Source organism: Blennius ocellaris (genome assembly GCF_963422515.1).
Source record: "Blennius ocellaris genome assembly, chromosome: 7".
NCBI classification, from domain to species: domain Eukaryota; kingdom Metazoa; phylum Chordata; class Actinopteri; order Blenniiformes; family Blenniidae; genus Blennius; species Blennius ocellaris.
The window spans coordinates 4,031,882-4,058,636 of NC_137656.1; the positions used below are offsets into that span (position 1 = coordinate 4,031,882).

The 26,755-nt window shown below is 44.1% G+C and overlaps 1 protein-coding gene across 1 annotated transcript in view; it reads right to left on the bottom strand.

Annotated features, from left to right (window-relative positions):
• whrnb (whirlin b) overlaps positions 1-25,181 on the bottom strand; it is a gene marked incomplete at both ends in the record, with an annotated part of 64,473 nt that extends 39,292 nt beyond the window's left edge. Inside the window, one exon of the mRNA XM_080499935.1 lies at positions 24,450-25,181. Within this exon, the coding sequence (XP_080356061.1) occupies positions 24,450-25,181 (732 nt within the window). The remainder of the gene's footprint in view (positions 1-24,449) is intronic.
• Positions 25,182-26,755: the final 1,574 nt, after the last annotated feature.

Sequence of the window (26,755 nt, forward strand, 5' to 3'; positions counted from 1 at the left end):
ATACAATCAATGCGAGTGAATTTAAATGGCTCCTGACAGCAGGAGCAAGGGATTGATTTTTGTTTTTTCTTTTCAAACGTTGCTCTTTGTCTCAGCTGTTTGAGCAAATCTCGCGGCGGATGAAGCACCGTGAAGCTGATCCAGGACCGCCGCGGTCGCCCGGACCCCCCCCCCACCCAGAGTTACGATTCCCAAACCGAAGGGAATGAGCCGCAGGAAACGAGGTATTTAAGGAGCGTTGCAGATACGAGGCTCGGACAAAGAGGCTGATTTACTCCCTCCAGGCGTCAGGCGGTGGCTCCCGGTTCCAAGCTGCACCAAGTCTCGCGCTGCAGTGACGCCGAGCGTTTCGAGATAAAAAAAGACGTTTCGCTCAAATGACATGATTCGTACGGAGGAACAATCCGGATCGGTCGACATAAAGCAAACTTTAATCTACCAGCATGCAAGTTTACGAAGCAGTTTCAGGATAGTAAGGCTGCAAACTTTTAAACTAAGAGAGAATCATTTGACTCCATAGAAGATAAGATGGACTTTGTTCATAGTGTTGCTACAGCAACATAGTAAAAAAAAAAACAAGTCAGAGAAAACACAAGATATGATGAAAAGGAGCAATAAGAACAGTAATGCAGAGGAAATAATAAGTATGAATAAAAATAAAAGGGCATGCCGGCTACATCGTTTTTCACCTCATCTGCCATTTCCATGGAAACGGACTTGCCGTTCAAACACCAAACTTTCCCGAAACAGGAAATTTGCAGTCTTTGCTTAAAACGTCATGTAAACACTGCCTCAGCCCATCAGTGTTTTATCTAAAGGAAGAGGTTTCGTCTCAAATATGCCGCCGTTTGTTCGCGCTTCTATCCGGGAAACATGCTAACAGAGCTAGCCACGCTAACCACACTGGGGCATCATTTACCCTGAGACTCTGTGATCCCGTCTGAGGAGATAACAGCTTATTGTGGTTTGTTATTTATAATGTGGTAAAGTTTGTGATTCTCGATTTGATTTATTCAACATTACGGTTTAAGCAGACCTTTGAATGGTCAATAAAATATGTAAAACTCCTTGGATTCGTGATCTCAAAAATGCGGTACTCGAGTCTCCTTCACACAAGGGAAGATCTGAGTGGAAGGATACGTGACATTTATAAAGGTCTGCGTTAAACTACCATCTATAAACTGAAGGAACACCGACTGAGCTTCCGGGCATTTTTTTTAAATCGCTGCTCTTATAACTGCAGGTTTTATCACCTTATTGCTGCTTTCTGAGTTGATTTAAACTCTGACTCCGCTCATAACCATCACTGTTATTTCTATTAGTACAGCAGCTGGAAGTGACGCTGCACAAATTACACCGTAAAACACAAACTTGTATATTTTGCCCAGAGGCTGAACGAAGGGACAAACTGGAGGGAGTTTTTAACCGATTCAGACGGAATGACGGTTCGAACGAGTGAAAGAGGAGCGGAAAAACGCAGGAGGGAGCCACGTTTAACACGAGAACAATCTGCTGGAAAGGATATTGTGTTTTGTGTTCAACAGTGGAGATTGAATGGAAGCACCGAGAAGCACAAACGGTAAAATGTGGACTTGGACGTGTCGGTGGAGAAATTGATCAAACATGTGAAACTGTGAAAGCAATCAAATCAAAGGAAAGGAAAATAAACTTTCAAATTAAACCGTTCATTCATACTTTTTTTCCGTGCTCAGGTTCTTCTAATCCTCATTGAGACGTTTCTACGGCCAGAAGATCTTGTTGATTGGACGACGATTTTGACAAACAGACTATATAAGAACCCACAATTAACCAAACATGACGTCAAGAGACCTGCAGCGTTTGTCCACCTCGGAGCCTTGGTTCTGCAGGTCTCTTCCCCGGTTTAAAGCGAATTTGTCTTCTCCGCCGTCTCCTCTGCTATGCTCATGTGACACTGTTGGGTTTCGACCATCTCGAAATGACCCTGTCGCATTTGCCGCGACGCAAAGAGAAACGAAAAGAGCAAACGCGACGATACAAAAGTCCGACGACGGCGATCGATTGGGGATCGGCTGGAAAGACGACGCCCCGCGCGGCTCTCGCCGACCTCCAGACGCTCGTCGACAAGCCACTTTCTAACCTCGGCGACGGCCCAGAAAGGCTTCTGATGTGTCGAGAGGACAATCAATTTGCGCGGCGCTCTGGAGATTAATTGCTCTGAATGTGAAGGTGACGGGCCGACTGGCGAGCGAGAGATTCTCACGTCGTCTGACTCCGCTGCAGGGCGGCGGGTCTGTTCCTGCAGATGCTGCAGCAAAAACCGTCAGGCCGCTGCGCCAGGGACAGACTGCAGTCCCAGCAGAGGGTCGGGGGGAACGGAGAGGACTGTCGGCAGAGTCGGAGCTTCCTGCCTGCAGACAGTCGCCACAAACACTTAACCTCAGTTAAAGGAACTGAAGGAAAAGAAAAAAAAAAAGTACTTTCTATGAATAAATCTGCATTGTGCTCCAAAATTGGATTTCCCGGAGCTTGAAGGCACTGGAGTAGAAGTCGGACGAACAGAACGAAGACTTGTTTTGTACTTTCAGCCACAAAAAAAAAAAAAAAAAAGCTGATCGGATTGGATTTTTTCCAACGAAATCTTTATTTCGACCAAAAGTACCTGCCGGTTTTCATTCCAGGTCCAGTTCAAGGAGCTAAAACGGTTCCAGTTGCCTTTTTCTTAAAGTCTTTAGACGTGATTGATAAGTTGGCTTGTTTTAAAAGCTTTTTATTTAATTTATTTAGTCCTTGATTTTACAATATAATCTTAAATCTAGATTTAGACATGTTATTTCAAGCAAAATCAAGTTAAACTTGTGTGGGCAGATACTTTCACTAGTTGTAAGTAATTAATTCTTAAACGTAAGGGTTTATATCTTAAATGTTTGGCTACCTTTTTTTAGCAGAATATTTCAAAGGATCTTTCAGAGAGTTTGATGTTTGTTTTGCTCTGAAAATGGAGGATATAGAGACACCAAAACAGATTGTTTTTCCAGGAATTAAAGGTTAATTTTAAATGCTTTTAAATACAAAGTAAGAGAACAATGAAATATGGATGGAGCTTTAACCCAAACAAGTGTGATTTAGAGAAAACGAACGAAGACGAATCCACAAAGCAACACGGATCCAAAACAGCAGAAATGTTCCAGTCGTCCATTCGATCGAAGCACAAAGGAGCTACATGAAGACAAACGATCAAGCAGGGGATCAAGAGGTTTTTTGACTGGTTTTGGAAATAATCTGAAGTCATTTTAAACTGGACTAAACTTTTAGAATGTTTTACTCCAGTTTTTTGACATTTGGAGTATTTTAGGGCTGGATTTGGAAAAAAACCTCAAAATCAAGGCTGATTTATCACAGATCTAGATTGTATTTCAGGTGTTTGAATGGCAGCTCCACCCCGCAACCTCCGGCAGGTGGTCATAATGTTGTGGCTATTGGCGTGCGTTCATATTTGGGAGCAGTTGCAGTGGGATATTTTGGAATCTGGAATCTGGGTCTTGCCTACGCCTCCGCTCCGACTGGCTATGATGGATGAGCTCCCTCAGATATGTCATCATTAAGGCGGCGGCGCGGCGGCTCTTTGACGGAACATGCAACGTCGTCGTCGTCGTTGTGCGCGGCGCCTCGGCCGCCGGCGATGATGGAGAGCCGCCGCGGCGGGGCCGTCGGTCTGCGGCGGGAAGCAATTATGGGCAGTTTAACTGTTGGCTTTATCGCGCGTGAGATGTAAAACAATTCGCCGCAGCCGCATTAACTCCGCCTGGTGAGGTCCGAACCACAGCAGAGCGCTCATGAATATAGATGGTGGGGGGAGGGGGAGGGGGGAGGAGGCGGAGGCCGTGAACACGCCAGAGATAACCCGGAGGATTCACTGGAATCAATCGCAATTATAACGTTTTGTGAACCCGAAGTCGTCTTTATTAATCGTGTACGCCGTGTCAACTCACACCCATCATTGTAATTGGTTATTAATCTGACTACCTTCACGTTCTCACGGCGACGGCCTCTCTCGTGGGGATAACAACCCCCCCAATTCACAAATCCAAGCTATTAAGAGTCAATTTTACAATCGTCCCTGTAATCGTGACCCAAATACACACAGTTATCAATATTGGTCTAGATTTATATAGCGCCTTCTAACCACACTGAGTGCAGTCCCAAAGCGCTTTACATTTCAGCTCACTCACCGATTCACACTCACATTCACACACCAATGGGACAGCCCATATATTAGCCCCCGTTTGCGCCTCATTTCCAATATGAAACTTTGGTTGTATTTTTTGGGGGTCCGTTCACACGGTAGCAGTGCACGGAGCCACTTTTTGGAAATGCTTCGACTCCGTCTCCATGGAAACGGGTAAAAACGCCAACGTTTGTGAAACGCCGTTACTGCGCATAGGCACCACGGCTGTGGTAAATACTGTACGTCTTCTGCACATGCTCAGTAGACGGGACAGTAGCATATTCTCCATATTCGTAACAATCCAACTTGGTCGTCTGTCCGTATGAATGTCCGCGTTACGACCATTGTTATTATTTATAGCGCGTTGTTCAGCGCCTGATATCTGATATCCTTTAAAATAAACTGAAAAAAATGCATAAATTAGCTATAAACTGAATACAAGTTCAAGATTTAACAGCAAGCATGGAATTTAGAGCAGAAAATGAAGCTTATAAAAGAAGCAGACTGATAAATGTTGTTGATGAGCGAAGGTTTCATTTAAAACATCTTGTAAAATGAGCCGATAAAAGAAAACAAAAGTGTCACTAAATGAACCTTGACTTGGCTGCTTAGTCTAATGAAGTGTTCTCCCTTATTCTCTTCAGGCAGGTCGGCTCTTTTGCAGCATGAAAAGGTAAGTCGCAAAATCCCACCTTGCTGAAGAGAAGAAAAGACAAAGTGAAGGTATAATGAAGATAATTGAACTGCGGCTCCTTCAACACAAAAAATGTTCTCAAGTGAAGACGGCAAACTTTTTCATTGAGCCGCACGACGACGGGGTGCAACATCCTCAAAGTGCCCCGATGTTACGTAAAAGGTATTAGGGCCAGTGAAGGGAAAAAAAATTTGAAGGCTAAAAAAACCAACAAAAAAACTCATGCACTTCAGGCAAAAAAAGTCAGAAATCAATGTCAAAAATTTTTTCTGACAAAAAAAAAAAAAAGAAAAGAAATCTTCATGCACTCCGGAAAAAAAAAATCTCGACTTTGATTTTCAACTTTTTATGGAGAATTTCTTTTCTGCTTCATAACAGAATTTAGCTCAGAAACAGTGCAGTCATCACTATCGTTGTTCTGTCTCGGACATTCGACTCGTATGAAGGAAAAAGACACGGATCTCAGGTGTTTATTAAATGTGTTATTATTAATCAAAGATCTCCTGTGTAAAATAAATCACAAGTCCATAAGCAGTAAGCAACCCCATATAGTCAGAATTAACTGATTTAATGTGATTTCACATCCACTGGCAAATAATGAGGGATTGACAGACTCCGTCAAAAAAAAAAAAAATCTTGACTTTTTCTGAAGTGCATGAAGGTTTTTTGTTTCTTTTTAAGCCTCCGAATTTTTGTTTTTCTTCTTCACTGGCCCCAGTACTCTTCCTTACGATGTAAACGGGGAAAACGCACGCTGACATTTTGTCCCGCAACAAAGCGACACGTTTAATACAGAGTCGTCTGCGTACGTGGAGAATCATTTCCCGAGTGGACCCTTACGAAGAAGAAACGCATTTTAAAGGAGATTTGACATGTTGCTCTTCTGCGTGTGCATAAGGTGTTTCATTGTAAACATTTTGGCGTTTGTGGGAATCTGCCGACTTAAAAAAAAACCCAGTAAAAACACACTGAATGAGTCGTTATGAGCAGAGAAACTCTCATCGCCACGACTCCCCACAACATTTATGAAGATTAGAAAAGCGGACAGAAAGCAGATAAATTGAACTTTGCCTCCATACTCTTGGCATTTCGATGACCTTCACGTCTCCGGGACGACCCCTCCAATCAGAGTGTCACACGTTTGAAACGTTTGAACTTCTCGGCGCGTCAAAAAACACACAAAATTGAGCGGAAGCCCTGGAAATGAATCGGTTCAAAAAAAGGTTAAACGCGGTCCGATCGGCGTGTCCGAGCGCAGACGTCTGGACGTCCCGCCGCCGCTGCTCGACTCATTAGCGAGGGGCAACGGGGGCAATGAGAGGGAGATTCATCGCCGGGATGACTTCATTATTTAAACGACAGAGAGATGGAGAGATGGAGAGAGATAGAGAGATGGAGACCCTCCTCCAGCGACTCACTTTAACGCCACTTAGAGGGTTTTACAATGCAGCCGCAATTAATGGAAGCGGGGGTAACGACCATAATTACCTCCTGACCCGTGATCCATCACTTTTTACTGCTCATTATCAACCCGCAGGCAACAACACGGACTGTTTACTGCGCCTCGTCACACGAGTCGTTTGTTCTCCAAGACGGGGGGGAACTGACAAGCAGGGGAAAAAAGACGAATCCAATACTGCGGTTAAGTATGAGGCTGGGGGTAAAAAAAAATAAAAAATCCCATTCTTTATCAATTCGTGAGACTGAACTGAGACTTGGACCAACATACAAACATAAAAAAAATAAAATGATAAACAATCTTTTATTCACAAAAGAAAATCAATGTTTCAGACGAGGAAGAAGTAAAAAATCGAATCAAATAAAAGAAGTGAAAATCTAGTCTCGCGTTTCAAACTGGAAAAAAAATAAATAAATAAGCGGAAACTTGGACGGAGCCGCTTCTGAATGAGCCAGACGGTTTCCTCCTCGCCGTTTCACCAAATACCGAGCAACAATATTAGTGACCGACGTACAAATTAAACCAACCAAACCGTTTCATTGGCCCCTGCTGCTGATTTGGATGAAGTCAGTTCTGGTTTATTCGTCAGCGTTTCTACGAGACGTCGGAAATGTGGCAATGGAGCAACAAGCAACGACTCCCTGATCATTAACTATTTTATTAAAATTTATTATTTAAATAAATATGTATTATTTATTATTATTATTATCAATAAACAATATTTATTAATTTATTTGTTATTTATGTATTATTATTTTAGTATTATTTATAATTTTATTATTTATTATTTGATTACCATTTTATTTATTTTATTTACTATTTTATTTTATTCCATTTTATTTTATTTTCTATTTTACCGTTTTAAAGGAGACATTTGACCAAAAAGCTGCAGGTCAGGGTTCAACTTTCTCCAGTATAAAAATATCCTTTTTTTTTTTTTTTTTTAATCCACACAAAACAGAAATGTTTGCAGGTCTGTTAATGTTTCTAAAGCTTCAGACGCGCTCGCGTCGATTATTGACTGAAAATCTAAACGCAGTTTTTATTTCGCAAGTCTTCTCTCAGGCACAATTCTAAAACACTTTGAAAGGTGCATTAATGTGTCGTGTGGAAATGTGCCTGAGGTTCGCTTCAGCTTTCGTCTTTTCAAGGGAACCAGACCCAAAACATTCACTTTCTAAAAGGAACTAATGAAGCGACTGTTTGTATTTAAGTACGTTAAGAAAAGAGTTTTAACACGTGTCTCTATTCACGAGGTGTTTAAAAAAAAACTGGAATGTTTCATCACTGAGGGTCTCAATTTAAATAATATTGTTGTGAAGTGTTTTTTTTATAAACGCGCTTTATTTAAATCAAGTTAACACATATTGAAGGATAATGAAGGACGCCACCGAAGATATATATATATATTTTTTAGGTAGTTAGAATCTGGGTTTTATTTGTTTTCATTGTAAATAAATATAATTTTTGGAATCACTTTTTTTTAATTAAATATAAAACAAAAGAAATTTTTAAATACATTACAGTCAATCCAATGTGCTTTTACAGAGAAAATAGAAAAGCCCAACATTGGACTGGTTGGGGTGAAAGAATAGAGGAGAGGAGAGGAAAGACAGAAATAGATTTGGTGGGGAGATACATACAATAGCCTTGTTAGTGCTACAGATAGATAGATAGATAGATAGATAGATAGATAGATAGATAGATAGATAGATAGATAGATAGATAGATAGATAGATAGATAGATAGATAGATAGATAGATAGATAGATAGATAGATAGATAGATAGATAGATAGATAGATAGATAGATAGATAGATAGATAGATAGATAGATAGATAGATTTTATAGAGATTAAACCAGCCTGAGCAACAACAGAGCAAAAAGCAAAACAATCACAACAATGATAACAAAAGCAAAAACAAAAGGACACAAACTAAAGACCCCCCCCAAAAAATAAAAAAAACAACAACATGATTTTGATCATTGAAAGAACAATAACAGAAAATAAGAAAAATCAGCCACCGAAGATATTCACCACCAGCCGCCGCTGGATCTCATCTTTTGGAACCAGTGTATAATTTGGAACTCGTTTTTTTTTTTTTTTTTTTAAATGCCTGTGAAGAAACACACACCGTAAATGGATGTGCCCAATTATAAGGCCTGATAAAATGTTTAAAGTAGCAGGCTACTCAACAGAAGAAAAAAGAAAAAACATTTTAAAAGAGAGAGAGAGAGAGAGAGAGAGTGACCCAGATAGCCTGCAACTGGAGCTTCACTAACAAAACGGCGTGATGACAAAGAGGCTCCGCAGGCGGCTCCATTCACGGCGCCGAGTCGGGAGGCCGAGGCACAAGTAGCCGCTCTCTTTCTATTCTGGGCCCGGCGTTTGCGAGCCACACCGGGGAGCTGGGAGGGGGCGAAGATCGGCCCCCGTAAACCGGCAGAGACGAGTGACACTCCAGCGGCCGCGGCACCGGCGCTACATCCGCGCTTATAAACCGAGCCGCGGTGGAGTGGGAGGAACGAGGAGCCTCTCGGCGGGTGAAGGGGTGGGAGGATGAGGAGGTGGAGGAAGAGAATTGTTGCTGGAATTAAACGTAAAAAAAAAAAAAAAAAAAGTGGAGGGTTTTATTTTGGAGCTGGAGGAGAGGCGATGAATGGCGGGCGCTGACGTCAGCGGCTGAGCGAGGCTCAATGTGGCTCAAAGTGTGAAATGAGGGTCGGAGGTCACGAAACGCCATAAAACATCGACAGCAGACAAACCGAGTTGCATCGTTATGACTCGGTTGACTGTCAAAATAAAAGTCCCGGCGGGAGAATACGGACTGGGAGGCGTCGTTCTTATTTGTGCATCGACTGAGCGCGTGCAGAAGGATCGACCGTGGCGCACATGCTCAGTAGCAGTGTTTCAGAAAGCGTTTCCATGTGACGTTTTCAAAAGTTGTGTTTTCAGCTAAATCATTTTTTGCTGCTTCAGTCGTTTCAACCATTTTAGCCCATTCTGACATTTTGTCCCTTTTCTTTTTTGACCATTTCTACTTTTTTTTTTTTACACATGTGAGCCGTTTTTATCTTTTCTATTTATAGGGTGTATTTTAACCCGTTTCAGCCATTTATTTTCATCATTTTAGCAGCTTCGGCCATTTTAAGCACTTTAATTACTTCAATCCTTTTCTATCCATTCATTCCAACTTCACGAGTTAAAATTAATAAATTGCAATTAAGTCAAAATTAGATTGTTAAAGATTTTCCAGGACCTTTCCTGGAGAAGTGTGACTCGCCCTGGGCTTGGTGGCGCCATACTGGGCCCACTACTTGTTTAACATATACATGTCCAGAATTTCCCTCTGCGATTGAGTATTTCTCGTCTATTTCCATTCTATAACTTTCACGTCACTCTCACCACGAGATTATAGTCATAACGCCGAGTAAGTGGATCGAACACAGTGTGAACCGTCATATCAGCCGTCATAACCACAAAGACGGCTTATATATCGAATTATTACAAAACCCTGATTTACGCAATTTCTGTACAAGTATATAATCTAATCTGTTACTTTCCTCTTCACGGCTGTTAAACAGGATTAAAATCAGCAGCACCTCTTCGGGTTTCCTCCACAGGTAATGGGCCGGCGCTGATGTAATGTGATTACAGTGGGTTAGCGAACATCTGCTCCCGTTTCACGACTCCGTTCTTGTGTAACGTTGCCGATTCCGGACTTATTAGGTAATTAAAGCAGCTGTTGCACACGCTCATCCTCATCTTCGTCCTCCGTCTCTCGGCCATTATGAAAGTACTTGTGACTCACGCAGTGATGTTTCCCAGGATGCATTAGTCTCCCATAATGGCTGTTTTTTTTCCCTTTTTTGTGTGTGTGTGTGCAGATGTATTTTTGAATCAGTGTTACTCGTGTTGTGGGAACATCTGCTTCCACGGGCACATTGTGGAGACCTGCAGTCCCTCCAGGGACCTGTTTTTGTTTTTTTGTTTTTTCCAGTGGGACGAGTCCCGGTTTGACCCACAAGTACGTTTTTTTTTTTTTTTTTTTTAGTCTCCGATTGAGCGTCTGCTGCAGCGGACGTGACCCGATTCCACCTCCGGGTCCAGCAAGATAAAGAACTTTAAATAGAAACTCTCCCTTTCATTGATTTCATTTCATTTCAGTTTTTCGAAGCGCTCGTGAAGTTCACTTTCTCGGGAGGCAAGTTTGAAAAGCAAACTTTGGAATCCCGAGTTCCACTTTGAATGCGGCGTTTTTTGTTTTTTTTCTCGGTTTGTGTTCATACATATGGAAATGTTCCCGAGAGCCCGAGCCGCTTCGGCTTTGTTTGTTTCTGCCGAGTTTGTGTGCGCGTGAAGGGAGTATATTGAGTTAAATTGACTGCTGCCTCAAATCTCCTGTGCCAGACGCTTTCATTACTTAAATATCTATCACAGTTAGAGCACACACACACACACACACACACACACACCAGGTGACTTTACTTTTTATTGTAACTTATCGCTCAGAGGTCCAGTTAACTTCAGTTAACTTCTAGATACGTAAACGTTTTTGGCTCGTCCTCCCGTACAACACCTCGGTGCTCAGAACCACGCAACTTTTTGAAAACGTTTTGAAAAAGCTCCTTCACAAATTAGCGAAAATGCAACTTTTATTTTTAAACATTACGACTCTGGGGAAACGCAACTTTTAGAAAATGACTCCTAAAGTGGATTGTTTTGAAAAAGCTCCTTTAAAAATAAAAGTCGCATTTTCCCTAATTTGTGAACATTACGACTCTGGGGAAACGCAACCTTTTTGAAAATGACTCCTAAAGTGGAACGTTTTGAAAAAGCTCCTTCACAAATTAGCGACAATGCAATTTTTATTTTAAACATTACATCTCTGGGGCAACGCAACTTTTTGAAAATGACTCCTGAAGTGGAACGTTTTGAAAAAGCTTCACAAATGAGGGAAAATGCAACTTTTTGAAAATGGTACGTCTCTATGGAAATGAGGGGGCAACTTTTTGAAAATGTTACAACTCTGATGGATAGATGGATACTTTGTATACTTTGCCTGTGGGGTAAATTCACAGAAAACACAACTTTTTGAAAATGGCACCAATCTGTCTCCATGGAAACAGGTGAAAATGCAGCTTTTTTTTTTTTTTTTACCAATGATCAGACTCCGTGGACACAGTGGAAACTGTTGCTCATTCTGCCGTAGTGAATAATTTGTCTGCACAAGTTGATGGAAGATGACAAGACTGTTTGCCTCCGGAGTGTCATGACTTCCAGTCCATATTGTTTTCAAACTTTTTCTCAACGTTTTATTGTAATAACAATAATAACAATAAAACGTAGGGCAACAGCCTGTTGCCCTACATTGCCGCCAGCATTTCGGCCGTTTCCGTGCAAAACAGACATCGTTTTCAAAATGTTGCCGAGTAAAAACACAAACCTTTTCTGAAACAAACGATTCAGAACTGTAGCGTCTCTTCCACTTTCATTCTGATCTCGTTCATCACGTCCCCGTCGTGTGAATAACAAAACCGTACTTGTGTATTCGTGTACGCGGCAGCTTATCGTCAGCTCAATGTCTGGCATGTTGATGGAGTGCTGTTATTCTCCGGGTCACAGGGTTGTACTGCTCTGGCGTAGTGTGTTTTTTTTTCCTCTGTTGTGTTAATAAATGTACTCCTGCAGGGAGGTCATGGTTTGTTATGCACTCAGCTTGTTACCGAGTTTCACAGAAAGTTTGTCAGGAGCTTTGCTTATTGCCTACAGTTGTGGAATGTCTCCATTTCACAAGATTTGATGAATAACTTGCAGTAATTTACAGATTATATAGAGAACAATCCCACGTATGAGCCATCGGGATCCAACAGCAGATGATATGCTGTAGTGATTAGAATTCCACGACGGTTTATCAGAAGTTCATTCTGTACGCAGTGTAATAGCGGAGATGTTCTGAAGTTCTATCAGTTAATAGAATCTGGATGCTCTAGAATCCGGAAAATCAAAAGTTACATCAATTACAGGGAGGAAAGATGCTTTATAATCTGGATGTTAGTAGGATGAAGACGCTCCATCGTCTGGAAGTTCGTGGAATTAAGATGCTCTATAATCTGGATGTTAGTATGATGAAGACGCTCCATCGTCAGGATGTAGTGAGGGAGGAAGATGCTCTACAATCTGGATGTTAGAAGACGCGCCAAGGCTAAAAATAGCTGAGCTCAGTGACCAAAACAAGTGTTTTCACAAATATCGTATGTAATGGATTAAATGCAGCTTCAGTAACTGCCACTAAATTCCTCATAGTCAGTTAGCGGCTAGCATGTTAGCCCGGGCAGTTAGCAGATTAGCCTGGGAGCTCGAGTTTATTCTAATCACGGGGTAAAAGTGAGAAGTACAAGCAGCTTGAAGCGGGATTCAGAGTAAAGGAACACTGAATTAATTAAGTGTTCTGGACCTTTGAGGGGCTTTAAATGGGCAAAACACAGGCAGGAACTCACGCGGGGCACCGAGACGGCAGCTGCTCTCCGATTCGACTGCGGCGACAGAACGCCGGGGAGGCGATTCCCGGCAGCCTTTTCCCCCCCACACACACACACACAGCGGCGCCCATTATCTACGAGCGCCGTGTTCAAGGACACTTGGCAGCGGCCGCATTCTGATAGTGAGAGCAGCCAAACCCGGCTCTGTTCTATCAACCGGCGGTCATATCACGTTAGCGCCTTCAAGCTGACAGGGAAGGATAACTTCACCTCCTCCTCCTCCTCCTCCTCCTCCTCCATCGGTTTTGATGGGAAGTAGCCGTTTTTGCAGCTCGTTGTAGACCTGATGCACTGGAGTCATTATGTAATATTATTCTCACACACACGCGGGAGCAGAATGAGGCTCTCGTTCGAAAATAAACTCCAAACAGGAGCCGGTCAGGAAGAATAAATTCAAATCTGCTCGATTATACCGGCGGAAAACAAAACTACGACCACGGCGTGGGCTCACAACGCACCGTAACGGTTTTAAACAGCGGTGGGCAGATGGTAGTGGATGCTATAAATAGGCCCTCATCCTTCTGAATCTTATGTTTTCGTGACTTAAAAAGGGACCGTACCGAGAATTCAAGCCACGCTTCTGTTGTCCACTGGGTGGCAGTAGTGAGTCAGCGCTCCAGAATCTACAGGGATTCACTGCACCATCTGGTGGTCAAAAGTGGTATTACCAGACTGAGCATCCTGTTAACTTGATGACGACAGTTCCGTGCAACATTACGACGGCTGCTTTTGTTGGGGAAATATCTCCCACTGTCAGATTAAGTATTCTCCGTAATGAAAGTCTCGAATCATGTGCTTGCTCAGAACATTAAAGTACGAAACCACTCCAAATTTAACCGATAGCATCCATTTCGTCCCTTTGCTTTGAAAGAAATGTCTTATTTTCAACACTTGGGAACGATGTTAAAAATTCGGAAATTTACAACTTAAAACTCAACAAAATGAACTTGCAAATTTTAAACAGTGTCGCTCGTGTGACTTTAACTAAATCTTAATTCCATAAAATAAACATTTCAATATAAATAAAGGGTTAATGTGAACTTAATGATTCAGATGCAATTATTTAAATCTCTCTCTCTAATAAATAGCAGCTGAGTAACTTTTCATTAAACTGCTATTTATTGGATGTTTTTTTCCCCGATCCAGACTCTAAAGGACCTCAAGGTTCAAGGTAATAAAATTTCCTCTCACGTCATTGAGTCGTTTCACACCGTCGGCAGGAGAGAAGGGAGGGTTTCCATCAGCGTTTGGCTTCACTGTCATGTTTTGGTCGAAGAAAAGATCAAACAGGGGGTCTGCAGTCTTTCTAACCTGGGGGGGGGGGGGTCGGGAAGAAAAGGTTTCACAGCTTTGGACTGTAATCTGACAGCTTTCTTCTATAAGGCAGGTGGATCGAACAGGTTTTTTTTGTTTTTTTTGTGTGTCTCTACCGACATTTAAAGGGCAGGATGACTCACCGCATATTAACATCGTTTGACAGGAATGGTAATCGGACCCATAAAAAGAACATTACATTTAAAACACTGAAGGTAATAACTTGAATTAAAATGACTTCTGTTGGCGAGCCGGACAAGACATAGTCGGACACCTTCATCATGGTAAATGTAAGCGACACCGACTCCGTGAGGAGCCGTCATTTCATTAAAAGCCTTAATTCCCCTGTTGCCCTCCTCCTACTGTCATTTCTTACAAAAAAGAAAGAAAAAAAACACAACCCACGTCTCAAGGACAGCGTCCAGGAGCCGCCTGCCGACTCGCCAATGCTGTAGGGACGCGGCTAATAAGGCCGAAATCCCACAAACGTCTTCCGCTGCCACTCGACTGCCAGAGAGCCTGATTAACCGCGGCAGGATTAACGCGACGCCTGAAACATCCATTAAACACGGCTGTGGAGGTTTCTTTGTACCTGAGCCAGAGCTGAACGGCTGCGACGCGCTTCACCTCACACCAACGACGGTCGGCAGACGATTCCCTGCAGGCTGGATCACCGTCGGTCAGCGCAAACGCTGAAAAAGTGAGCGCGACGTTCAGGAGCGTCGGCGTAATGAAGCACGGAACCATACGTTTATATGAGCGTTTGAACAAATTCACCCCCCTCCCCCCGACCCCAGATCACCTCAAAGAAAGGCTGAAGTGCTCAAGTCTGATCTCTGGCTTCAGATCCAGCAAACGCTTATCTGCGTCTTAATGTGGGTGTCAAAAACCCAAATGTACATGAAACCCAGTGGAGTCCAAACCAATATGTTCTAGTTTTTGCCAGTCCAGCGTTAACAATGTACCGTGTGAATGTGAATGGAGGTCACGTTGGCAACCACACCTTCAACGCAAAATAGATTTTTTTTTTTATATAAAACCTCTTCGACAATAAAAGTATTTTTGTATTATGGGACGTGCAAAACAAAGTTAGTGTTTGCTTTGTCTTTAACGTGCGCAAATCCAATTTCTATTAACTCAGGTTTTATACAAACGTTTCAAGTCGTTCGTTTCACAAAAGCGCCGTGTCGGCACCAGTTTGAACGCGACGTCCGTTTATACAGAAACGCTGGAAACGATGTACTGCAGTTCGTGCGCCAGGCCGTGACTTGGGGCTGTTGTTTGTTTTTGTAATGAAACCGCGCACATACGCAGAGAACAACATGCTATCAACAGACGACAAAGGTGGATTGTTATTGACAGTGACTGTCAAAATAAAACTACAGAGTCCAAGGCGAATATGGACCGGGAGTCATTGACACTGGAGGAAAACATTGTTATTGTTACTGTCCACCCCCTGAGCATGTGCAGAAGAACTGTGCACGTTTCCATGGAGATGAAGAGGAAGGGAGTTTTTTTCTCAAAAGCTCCATCTTGGAAGCGGTTTTTTTCGAAAAGCTGCATTTTCCCAGTGGGGCCGGGGGGCAGCGTTGTCGTGTGAACAGACCCCAAAAACATGATGAAAGTTTTCCATTTTCACTTGAAAACTACTACGACTTCTGAGCCAAAACATGCAGAGGGACTCTGCAGATCAATGGTTATAGAAGATTAAAAGGAAGAAGAAAAAAAAACACTCGCTGCATTTTTCTTCCTTTGCCTGACAAATTGCAGCTTTTAGACTCCACTAATGGAGCAGTTGGAAACAGCCACCCCCACCCTGGTGCCCCCCCCTTCTCCTCCTCCAGACAGGCTGGTGATGGGACTCTCAGTGGACGCATCCTGACGGAGGGGCAGCAGGTGGAAGTGAGATGCAGCTTGTTTGCTTCCTCCCCCCTCTACCTCGGCGTCACGGATCTGAGGAGGCTCTGTTAGCCGTCACCTCAACTCTACCCCCCCCCCCCCCCCTCTTAACTCCCCCCCGCACACTCTCTCTCCTCCAGCCCCTTCAGCGGATCCCCGCTGAGACTTTGTGTCGACGCTTTCCTTGGGAACCTCGACAGAATATCAAAAAACCCGGCAGACTCTCCGCGGAGGAACGCGGTATCAACGGCCTCCATCTATAATAATAATAATAATAATCTTTATTTCTATAGCACTTTTTATACATTAAGCAACACAAAGTGCTTCCACAAAAATTAAAAACAGTGCAAAGATAAAATAGATGAATAAAAAGCAGGTGAACACACACGCATACATGCAGACACACATCATAGGTGAAGACATGCCGAGTGATATGGAGACATGGCAGGACACTGAGGACTAAGGTGAGGAAAGGGACATATTTGGGCCGTCCACACTGGGGGCGGCACAACTTCCGACCACAGGGGGCGCCGCCCCACAGATCCCCCCCCAACCGGGCAGACAAGCCAATCCCACCGCATACGCGGGGGACCTGCCAGGTGCCCGGGCAGGGAAACCCATGGGACGGCTCCACCAGTGGCAAAAACCGGCCACCACCAGTGTAGCGCCCCCTAGAGGAACCACTGGAGATAAAAAAGAAAATTAGATAATTATCTGAAATAAATAAATAGAAGTAGATAAATACATTGATCAAATACATAACTATATACACACATACATGTATAAAATCAGTTAAAAGCCTGATTAAAAAGGTGAGTTTTTAACCCTTTTTTAAAAACCTCAATGGACTCTGCAGCCCTGAGGTTCCCCGGCATCTGTCCACAACGGGGCAGAGATACGCCGCCATGTTTGCTCGGCGCAGAGGGCATCGATCAGCATCTACTTAATCCTCTGTGAAATGAGGACTCGGGGAGGCGAGGCGCGCCGAGGCCCAGTCGTAAATAAAGAGCAAAGTAAATCGCGTATGAAGGGGAGGCTGGAGGAAGTGTTGCAGAGGGAGCGCAGAGTCGGAGGGCGATACAGACCAAAAAGAAAGGGATGCTGATTTGCTTCTTTCTTTCTTTCTTTCATTAAATACAAACTTGAAAAAAGTTTCTTTGAGGAACACATTCAGAGCTGGATTGGCGTCGACAAAAGGCCAGCAGCTGCTCCACGGCGGCACTTTATCTACGCTATTAAAACACAATTAGCATTAGCGTTATCCGAAGGTGTTTCCAATGATGAACAGATTTAAGGGAATCTGGAGCTCGTTGGACCGCCGATTATATGTTAGACACACAGTTGGATCCATTGTCTTTATCACTGGTTGTCACCAGTGTTTCATCTGGAGAAATGACCTCTTATAGCCTGTGGACCCTCTCTGGCCTCTGATTGGTCCGAACGTTCCCATAAAAACACCGGTGGACACGCCCACTATCAGGACGCGCTGCTGTATTGACAAGTCGAGTTTTATAGTCGACGGTCTGTCCAGACGAACGTCCGCGTTCTCCCATCGTTAATATTTATAGCATTTTGTTACTGCAGTGTTTTTCAACCACTGTGCCGCGGCACACTGGTGTTTCCGTGAGATCTAGTCAGGTGTACCGTGGGAAATGATCCAATTTCACATTTTTTTCTAAAAAAACATTTGCTCTCAGTGTTGCAGAGTAATCATGTATAAATACTCTTCACCAATAGATGGCAGCACAGAACTTTGCCGGTGAAAACGAAACGGACAGACGTCAGTCTGGTTAATCACCGCCACCTGCGGCTGCTACCATCTTGTATCAAAGTACTGTGTCAGTGACAGTGATGGAGAAGTTTTTGAAAAGGAAGAATCTAACCAGGATCTCAGCTCTTCATCCATCAGGTCCAGGTTTCACACTGAGTGAGTAAAAATAAAAGAAATAAGAAATTGGGAAATACTTTTTTTCTGTATTTATTTGATTCCTGTTGATAAAACTTTGATGAGAATGACTTTATATTGTTAATAGAGGCTACAGAGTTTCAAAATTTAACATTTTTGGGTGGTGGCGTGCCTCCAGATTTTTCCAAAGAAAAAAATGTGTCTTGGCTCAAAAAAGGTTGAAAAACACTGGTCTACTGCATGTGTGTGTGTGGTTTCATTACAAAAACAACCCAACAAGCCCTTCATTTTCAGTTTCACTGCCATTTCAGGGGAAACCGACGTCGTTTTCAAAACACTGCCGCGTAAACAAGAGCAGGCCTTCGACCCAAACTGCACATCGGGCCTCTGATCCCCTGAGAAGTCGTCGTCCTCCTCGTCCCTCCCAGACCTCCTGGTTTGGAGCCGCCGCATTTTCGAAACGCTTAATATTTTATTTACGTTTACATTTTCAACTTCCTGTAACCCATCAGGGGTGAAACCTCTCCATTTGTCAGCGGCTGATTTTTGATGTTCCATCGTCGTGTGAAAAAGTCCTCAAACGTGCTCCGTTCGTCTGCATGTGGGAGTCACAGGAGTGGAAGCTTTTACCAGGAAATCTTCTTTTTTTCCCCTCTCGATTATTTCAGTGTCAAAGTAATTCAGAGACGGCCGTCAGCACATCTACTAGTACACAGCGAAGAGAAACTTCATGCTCGCCGTGTCCATGGCAACATTTCACTTCCTCGTCCTGCATGTGTGTGAAGCCTTTTAATGTCACATTGTACAAAAGACTAAACTCTCACACTGCCTTTCAAGCTCCTGATGTCTTAAAAAAACACAATAAACCTTTTATCGTAATTAGTAGATCTTGTAATTTGAGGTTTTGTTTTTTTTTTTTTTATTTAAACTCTGAAAGAATAACAAGATAAAGTTGTGATCAATTGTACGATAAGAACGGGTAAATTAAAGCGGTATAAGTTCTCCTTGTAGTTCTTTAGCAGGTTGTTTTTTGTTTTTTTCCCCAGGATTTACTCCTGCATTGATTTTTATCCGTGAAATAAACGTGAAGTCTTTTTTTTTTTTAACTCAATTTCTTACCCAGACATTCATCTGATTTGACGAAGGTCCCTCTAATCTGTGGTCGGCAGGACGGAGAGAAGAAACCTTGATTCTCCGCAACAGTCCTCCATGTTTCCCCCGGCAGATTTTTTTTCCAATGACGTGCAGAGGAGTCTTAGGATTTCGTTCACATGTGTATTTCACTGGGAACCGTTGGCAGACGGCGGATTGTGGAAGTGTTCCTGAGCCCATGCGGCGGATCGTTGATTGAAATCAGGCCCGTTTCTCATGCAGTGGATTATCATTTATCGTTGTTTGTTTACTGACCTTCAGCCTCTCACCTGCACAGATTTCTGGTTTATTTGTTTAATTTTAATTCCCAGGAAAAAAAAAAACAACAACTAATTGCCACACAGAGCAGCGCTCAGGGGGGGAAACCAGGAGGGAACATAAATATTTCCTATAGAAAGGCCCCCTGATGGTATTTGAACCTAAAGGCCGAGACCAACAAGCCACTTTAGTGCGTTTTTGGAGGATTTATTAAATTTGTGTCCATTTTAATTGGAGCAACATGTTTCTGAAATTCTTCAACTTTTACTTATTTCTGATTGAACCTCTTGTATTCAGTGGCGTTTGTGTGTAAATTAAAGTAAAACGACAGCAGAGTTCAATATCACAGTAAAGCTCAAACACAACTTTTGTCAACATGACAGTCATATAGATCCCGTGAAAAAACAACAACGTTTTAATAAAAAAAAAAAACTATCAACATCAGGAATTCAATTCTTTGGTTTCATTACAAACTCAACCAACAGCACCACCTTCTGGCCCGGAATACCAACTACATTGTTTTTAGCATTTCGGACGTTTTCTAGTCAAACGGACATCGTTTTTCAAAATGATGCTTTTCTGTAATGAAAACCCAAAAAACTATTTTAAAGCACTTTACTTGAAACGTTATTTAAATGTGGCCTAAAACAACCCTGCGGTACGATTCATTGACGAACTGGGTGATCGTCTCCCGCCAGGGAAGAAGTGAGTGACGTGTGTTTTCCACTCACGAACACATTATTCACACGACTGGATGTCAGAGCAGCGGCGCGCCCGGCATTAGTCCGTTTCACAGGCGCCCGCAGATAAACAGTTTGAGAGGTTAATTCCAGAGCCGTTGAATGACGGCGGAGGAAGACGGAGCGTCACGCGGTGAAACAGTGCTGAGGCTTTCTCACAATTTCATCCAGCTGGTTTCACGCAGACACGGCGAGTGGAAAACCTTCCTGACAATTATGTAAAGTGACTGCAGTCAGCTTAAGTAAGTACAATCAGCCAATTACGTAACAATCGAGACGGGCCTGCAGCTGGTCTGGAAAACAAAAGAAAACCACTCTTTGAGGGGATCCGGTTGGAATTGTTCACGTCGTACTGATATTGTGTTCGCCCGACAGTTTATATGAGAGACGCTGGTGAATGAAGTGATTACCGCCGTTATGTTTCATCTTTCTTAATCAGTCAGAAACAGAGACTGAATTTAACTGAAAGGGGTCCATGCTGTGCTCAAAGTGGCCTGAGAGTGATGGACGAGCTTCCTCTGGGGGGCGCCAGAGAGCTATAATATGTGCAGCTGCAGAAGAACTCTGGGGGTCAGTGGGATGCTTTTTCATAACGTGATTTACTCCCATGACTTCTACTATATCGTCCCAAAATGTGTTTTTACTGATGATGTGTATACATATATATATATATATATAATATATATATATATATATCATAACATTTAAAGTCATAAAATCAGCTTTAGTGGAACAACACAGTCTATGTATAGAGAGAACGCATTTTAAATGAAAACCTCTAACAAGCTCAAGAAAAATGTTTTCTTTTTATTACCCATCAAGGGCAACATACGTTCACAGTTGGGCGTCATAAGTTGATTGAGATTAAGAAATCATTTAACTCTTGGCGAGAAAACGCTGCAAAAGTGCTATGGATGGACAGATGGGTAGGATGGATGTATTCATACTTGGTGGTCAATGAAAAATGCCTCAAAAAGTCAACAAAGTGCCTTTGAAGCGATGGCGGTGGGAAAACATTGCGAGATTTTGCCTGGTACGGATGTTAGGCTAGCTAACTGGTAACTGGGAGCTAACTGCTAGTGGCTAACAACTCAATTTAACAGAAATCCAAACCTCCCGTTTTGGGGCGCACGATTCTGGTTCGAATAAAGAACTAAGAGAAAGAGAATAAAGAGAAAAAATAAATAACTCGACAAACTTTCAAACTCCAGATTTTCAGGCAAGTAGCAACTTCTGCGACAAAGTATTCGTCCGCTGTTGCTACGTAGCCGCGACTCAACCCAGAAATAAAACACCTCCCTGTGTGGCCGTGGCCCAGTTTCTTTCTCGTGGCGATAAACAGCTCTGAAGTCTCGTCGCAGACCAGAGGAAGCTCCTCAGTGTTAGCATGTCGTCAGCGTTAGCATGTGGTCAGCGTCATAGCGTCACACCGTTAGCGTCACGTCCTCCGTGTCAGCAGCTTCATTAGAATGAATGAAGCTCTGGGTGAGGACCGTGGTGGTGAGCCTGTTGTGTGCAGAGCGAGCCCTGGGCCTTCAGCGTTCGCCGCCCAAGTCTGCAGCGCTCGGCAGTGCTGCGGAATATTAACGCCGGGCCGATAATGAAACGCCGCGCTCGTCCCAGGGGACGGCTAATTATGGCTCGGCAGTAAACATAGATTTCTTCTCGGCACTACAAAAGCTGGGTTATATTGCCTTCATTAGTCGGTGGTGGAGAGGAACGAGTCTGGAGGTCGGGCGTCCGTTTGGAGCCGTTTCATAAAAAACGACGTCCCAATGCACGATGAAGACCTTCACCTTCAAGCTGTTCACAACAATTGTACATTCCACCCTGGATTTATCTCTGGTGGCACCCGTAGAGGGTCGTGGCCCCCATTACCTGCATCAAAGTGCTTTATGGTCCGGGTTGCTGGTTCATTGCCCAATCTTTCTTGTCTTATGAGGCGAATTGCCTTTGGGGAAAGAAAGTTAACCCCCCCCCCCCCCCCCCCCCGACTTGCCCCCCCCTTGGATGCAGACAGAGCAGCTTGCATGGTCTGCAGGACGGATGGAAGGAGGTTATAAATAAACTTTGTTGACTTAAAAGAACTTCTCGAGAGCTGGAAAGCAAATGTTGACGTGGAGCCCCTTCTTTTCCTGTTAAGAGCGACTTGCAGCCACGTAGAATCAGGATCAGGCGACTCAAGAGTCAAATTCTTTCAAGTTCCTCCAACAAACCAGTAACTCCTAATAGACGGACCTGATTGAGGTCCCTCTGCTCTGCTTGGTCATATTTCCTCAAATCCTCCCGCCGGGGTAAAACACGAGCGCTGCAGATTTGCATACGGCAATGGTAATAAAAGTGATTTTTTTTTTTTTTTTTTTTTATATACATATATATATTGGCGGGATAGAGGGAGTTGCTTTACTCCGTCGTCCCTAACCCTGCTGCGTCGGCTCCTTTTATTGAAGCCGTTACTCAAAAACCAAGAGAAGATTCTCGTCGACGGGCAACAAATATCCTGGCTGCTTCTCCGACGATGCGAAGGGAACGGGGCTTGTTTCTGCCCCAGTGGAATAAGACCTGATGCAGGCAGGTTTTAAAAACCCTCTCTAGTCGCTCTTAAATAACACGTTGCCCAGAGGCCCCGGGCGGCGGGGGGGGGGGGCCTCGCTCCGGCTCACAAATGGCCCCAGCCCGATAATATTAGAGTGACTCAGTGTAAAAAAAAAAAGATAGCCTCGCAAGGTCATGAAAAATAAGAGAAAAGTTGTGGAGGCAGACGGTCCAAACACATGCAGCACATAAAACATTCATGTCTGGGACAATATAGCCTCGTCGGGGGAGATATTTTTAACAGCGAGACCTTTTCGCCTCGTCCTTTTTGTGTTCCTCCTGCGTGATTCTTCTCCTCTCTCACGCAATAACTCTGTCAGGCTTTTCTCCCATTCATCCGCTTCCCATCCTAAATCAAACTCTGATGCGAACGACGTCAGCCTTTCGCATTACGGCGTCCGTCAATCAAACTGCGGGAGACGGGGGGAACCGATCCGTTTATCACAAGTTTGTTGGGAGGAAGTTTTGACCTTTTTTTTTTTTTTTTGACCTTCTTATAAAAGTGTGAGGTCACGCCATCAAATATAAAGGAGGAGTTTTAGAACATTGCTCTTTTAAAATGTCCCGTCGTTGATTCAGAAATGTGATCGGAATATTAAACACTGAGGCCCCGTTTGCACGACAACATCTCAAGTTAGAAACGCGTCGTTTTCGTTTCAGAGAAGTTCAAAAGAGTTGCGTTTTCGGCGGCAAACGGACCCACAAAACTCTATGAAAGTTTTGTGTTTTCACTTGAAAATGGCCAAAAGAGAGAGGGAGAGAGAAAGAGAGAAAGAAAAGATAAAGACAGAGAGTGTAGGAAAGTAGAGCGTGAGAGAGGATGGAAGAGAGAAAGCTGCTTCATCCTCTCTTTGCCTGCAGTCACGGGAGCGTTAAGAGTAATAAAACGTGAGAGTAACTGAGTAACATGGACCTGAGGGTCAATCAAGAGTACTGGCGGTTTCTCGCTCCACATTGTTCTGGAAGAAATGCTAAAATAACTGGAGTTTCTAAATGGGGAAAGAAAAAGCTTAAAATGGGAGAGAAAAACAACAACAAAACTACTTAGAAAAGAGATACGATTGGTAAAATGTCTTCCATGTAAATAGTGTTTGCTGCGTTTTATCTTATTTCATATTTGATTTTTGAACTTTCTATTTATTCTGTGTGGAGTAATGCTTTAAGGAATGTTTCTCTGGGATTGACGAAGTATTTATATTCTATTTGATTCTAAAGTGTCAAAATTGTGTGATAAATCCGGGAAAAGAGGGATGAAATTGCTCAAATCTGGTAAAAAAAGAAAGAAAAAAACAGCTGAAAATGGAATGGAATGTTTACAATCCTAAATAATCATTAAAACTTCATAGGATTCATGTGTTTTTCTACAATTTCCAAACATAATGACACTTTAGAATCAAGGCCTTGAGTTGTTGTAAATTCACTCTATTGTAGCAACTTTAACTTTTTAATTTCTAAACAATATCACAATATAATAAACTTTAAATGAGTAACTGCTCCAGCAACAGTCGATTAATTCAATTAATTAAACCACAAAATTGTGGAAAAGACAAAACAATCTCACAAATCCAACAGAGCTCCAGACTTAGTGTCAAATCACAACCACGTGTTTTTTTTTTTTTTTGGGGGGGGGGGGTGGGTGACAAAGGTTGCAGACCTCTGAGCCACACGCGCACGCGCTCCTACCTTGACGGCGTCGACGTGCGTGACGCAGTCGAACATCAGGTCGTTGGCGCTCATGATCTGGTCGCCGACCCGCAGCCCTTCCCTCTCGGCGGAGGAGTCCGGCTCCACCAGGGACACGTAGATCCCCACGCCGTGCTCCGAGCCGCCGCGGATGCTGAAGCCGAGACCCTCGTGACTCCGCGAGCGCGTGAGGTTCACCTGGCGCACGTCTCCAAAGAAGCTCTCGCAGAAGTGCGGCTGCGCCATGACGGCTACGGCCGCCGCCGCCGCGGCCGACGCGGAGCTGAATCCGTCCGGACATCCCGGCGGCGCGTCGTGGACGGAGCTGACGTACTTGTGCAGCGCCGCGTCGCCGTCGTCCCCGTCACCCCCTCGCGGCTCCGCGCTGCCGTTGCTGGGCAGCAGGTCGGCGTTGAGGTAGAGCCCCTCGGACGTGTACTGGTCGAAGAGCAGCTGGTCGGAGCGCGGGATGACGAGCCGCAGCATGGGCAGCAGCTGGCGCTTGGCCGCCGAGTCCAGGATCACCTTCAGGGTCTGGACCAGGTCGTACACGTTGCGCCTGGCGTGGTACACGTTCAGGCAGTGGATGAACTGCTCGCGCTCCAGCTCGCTGAGCAGCACGTTGAGCGCGCGGTGCAGCCTCCGGACGTTGGCGGAGAGCGCGCGGCCGCCCGGGCCGCCCGGGTTCACCGCCGCCGCGGCGAGCGAAACGCGCTCCAGGTCCGCGCTCATCCTGCCGGGCGCGCGTGGCACGGGGCGCAGGACGGACCGGGCATCTGGCGACGCGCCGAGCGGGTGGAAGCTCGCGTGGGGAGGAGAGGAGGAGGAAGAGGAGGATGAGGAGGCGGCGCGCGGGGCATCGGGCAACTTCAACAGGTGACCGCGCGTAACGGCGCGGCGGCGCGGCGCGTCAGCCGCGGAGCACCCGGTGTCCCGGCCGCTGCTCGCATGCTGCTCCTGCTGCGAAACACACACACACTCGCTGTGTACCTCCCACACACACTGTCAAACACACACACACTCTCTCTCTCTCACACACACACACACACACTGTCCGTTTAATCCAGCTTCACCGGGACTTGCGGTCCGCGCAGCCCGGGTAGAAAATGTCCAAACTCCACACTGGCCTCCGTCTTTTACTGTTTCACACTCAAATAGAAGAAAACATCATATTTTCCTCCCGTGGTTTGATTTTTTTTGTCCCCGAAACAAACTCCAGAGTCCAGAGCGGCTCCGTGTTGCTGCGCTGCGCTGCGGTGCGGTACGTGCGCAACTGGAACCGCCGCGTCCGACGCTCGCGGACAGTGTGTGTGTGTGTGTTTAGGAAATGACGCAGCCGCGCGTGTGTGTATACGTGTATTTGCGCGTGCGCGCGCCTCATTTGAATGATTATTTTTGGCACGAGCTGATGTCAGTCAGATGAAGAACAAGAGAGGATTCTCTCTATTATTATTCCTCCAGTCGCACATAGGAAGAAATCCTGCTCACGTCACCGCAAACAGAAGAGATATATAAATATACATCTTCTCCAGCGCCCTCGCAGTCCTGCAGAGCCGACATTAACTCAGAAAGGCTGAAAATGATCAACTATAAAACAAGTTCCAGGAGAACCTGGACTGACGGTCATGACACTCTGGAGGAAATATATTATTTCTCAGCATGTGCAGGAGAGCATTTTACCATTTTCTACTACTGGCGTTTCTAGAACGTTTTTGTTTTTTTTTTGTTTTTGTTTTTTTTCCAAAAGTTGCATTTTTGAAACGTTGTCACCAAACAAAAGTTTTATGTTTTCATGTGAACTGCGTCGGGGGCCGCAGGTTTCTATTAATAGCTGCTGGAAAATATCCTGAAGCCTCCGGTTATGACGAGGAGTCTCAGAGCTGATCAGCCTGATCAGCTTAAAGGATGAGAACACACACACACACACACACACACTATTAATTACACGATGAAGCTTCAGATTTCTGTTAAATTCTCTGTAAGAAACAGTCGTGACTCTCAAACTTCAGGTTTTATAGTTGTTTTAATGGCCAATTTGTCATTTTCTATATTACACTTATTAAATTCGTTTCTGAAATAGGTTTTAAAAAATGCATTCGTTGATTGTGGTTCGACCACTAGGGGGCAGTGCAGCACAGAGCTCATAATTATTAAACTCAACACTTTGTTTCTAACAGTGAAGAAAAAACTTATTCAGATAGTGAAGAATTTTGAAAACAATTAAATGTGGAGGAAAAACTCAACTTTTTATTCATGCAGATGTTTTACACTTTTAAAAAAAACAGTAAATCACTGGGAAAACTTAA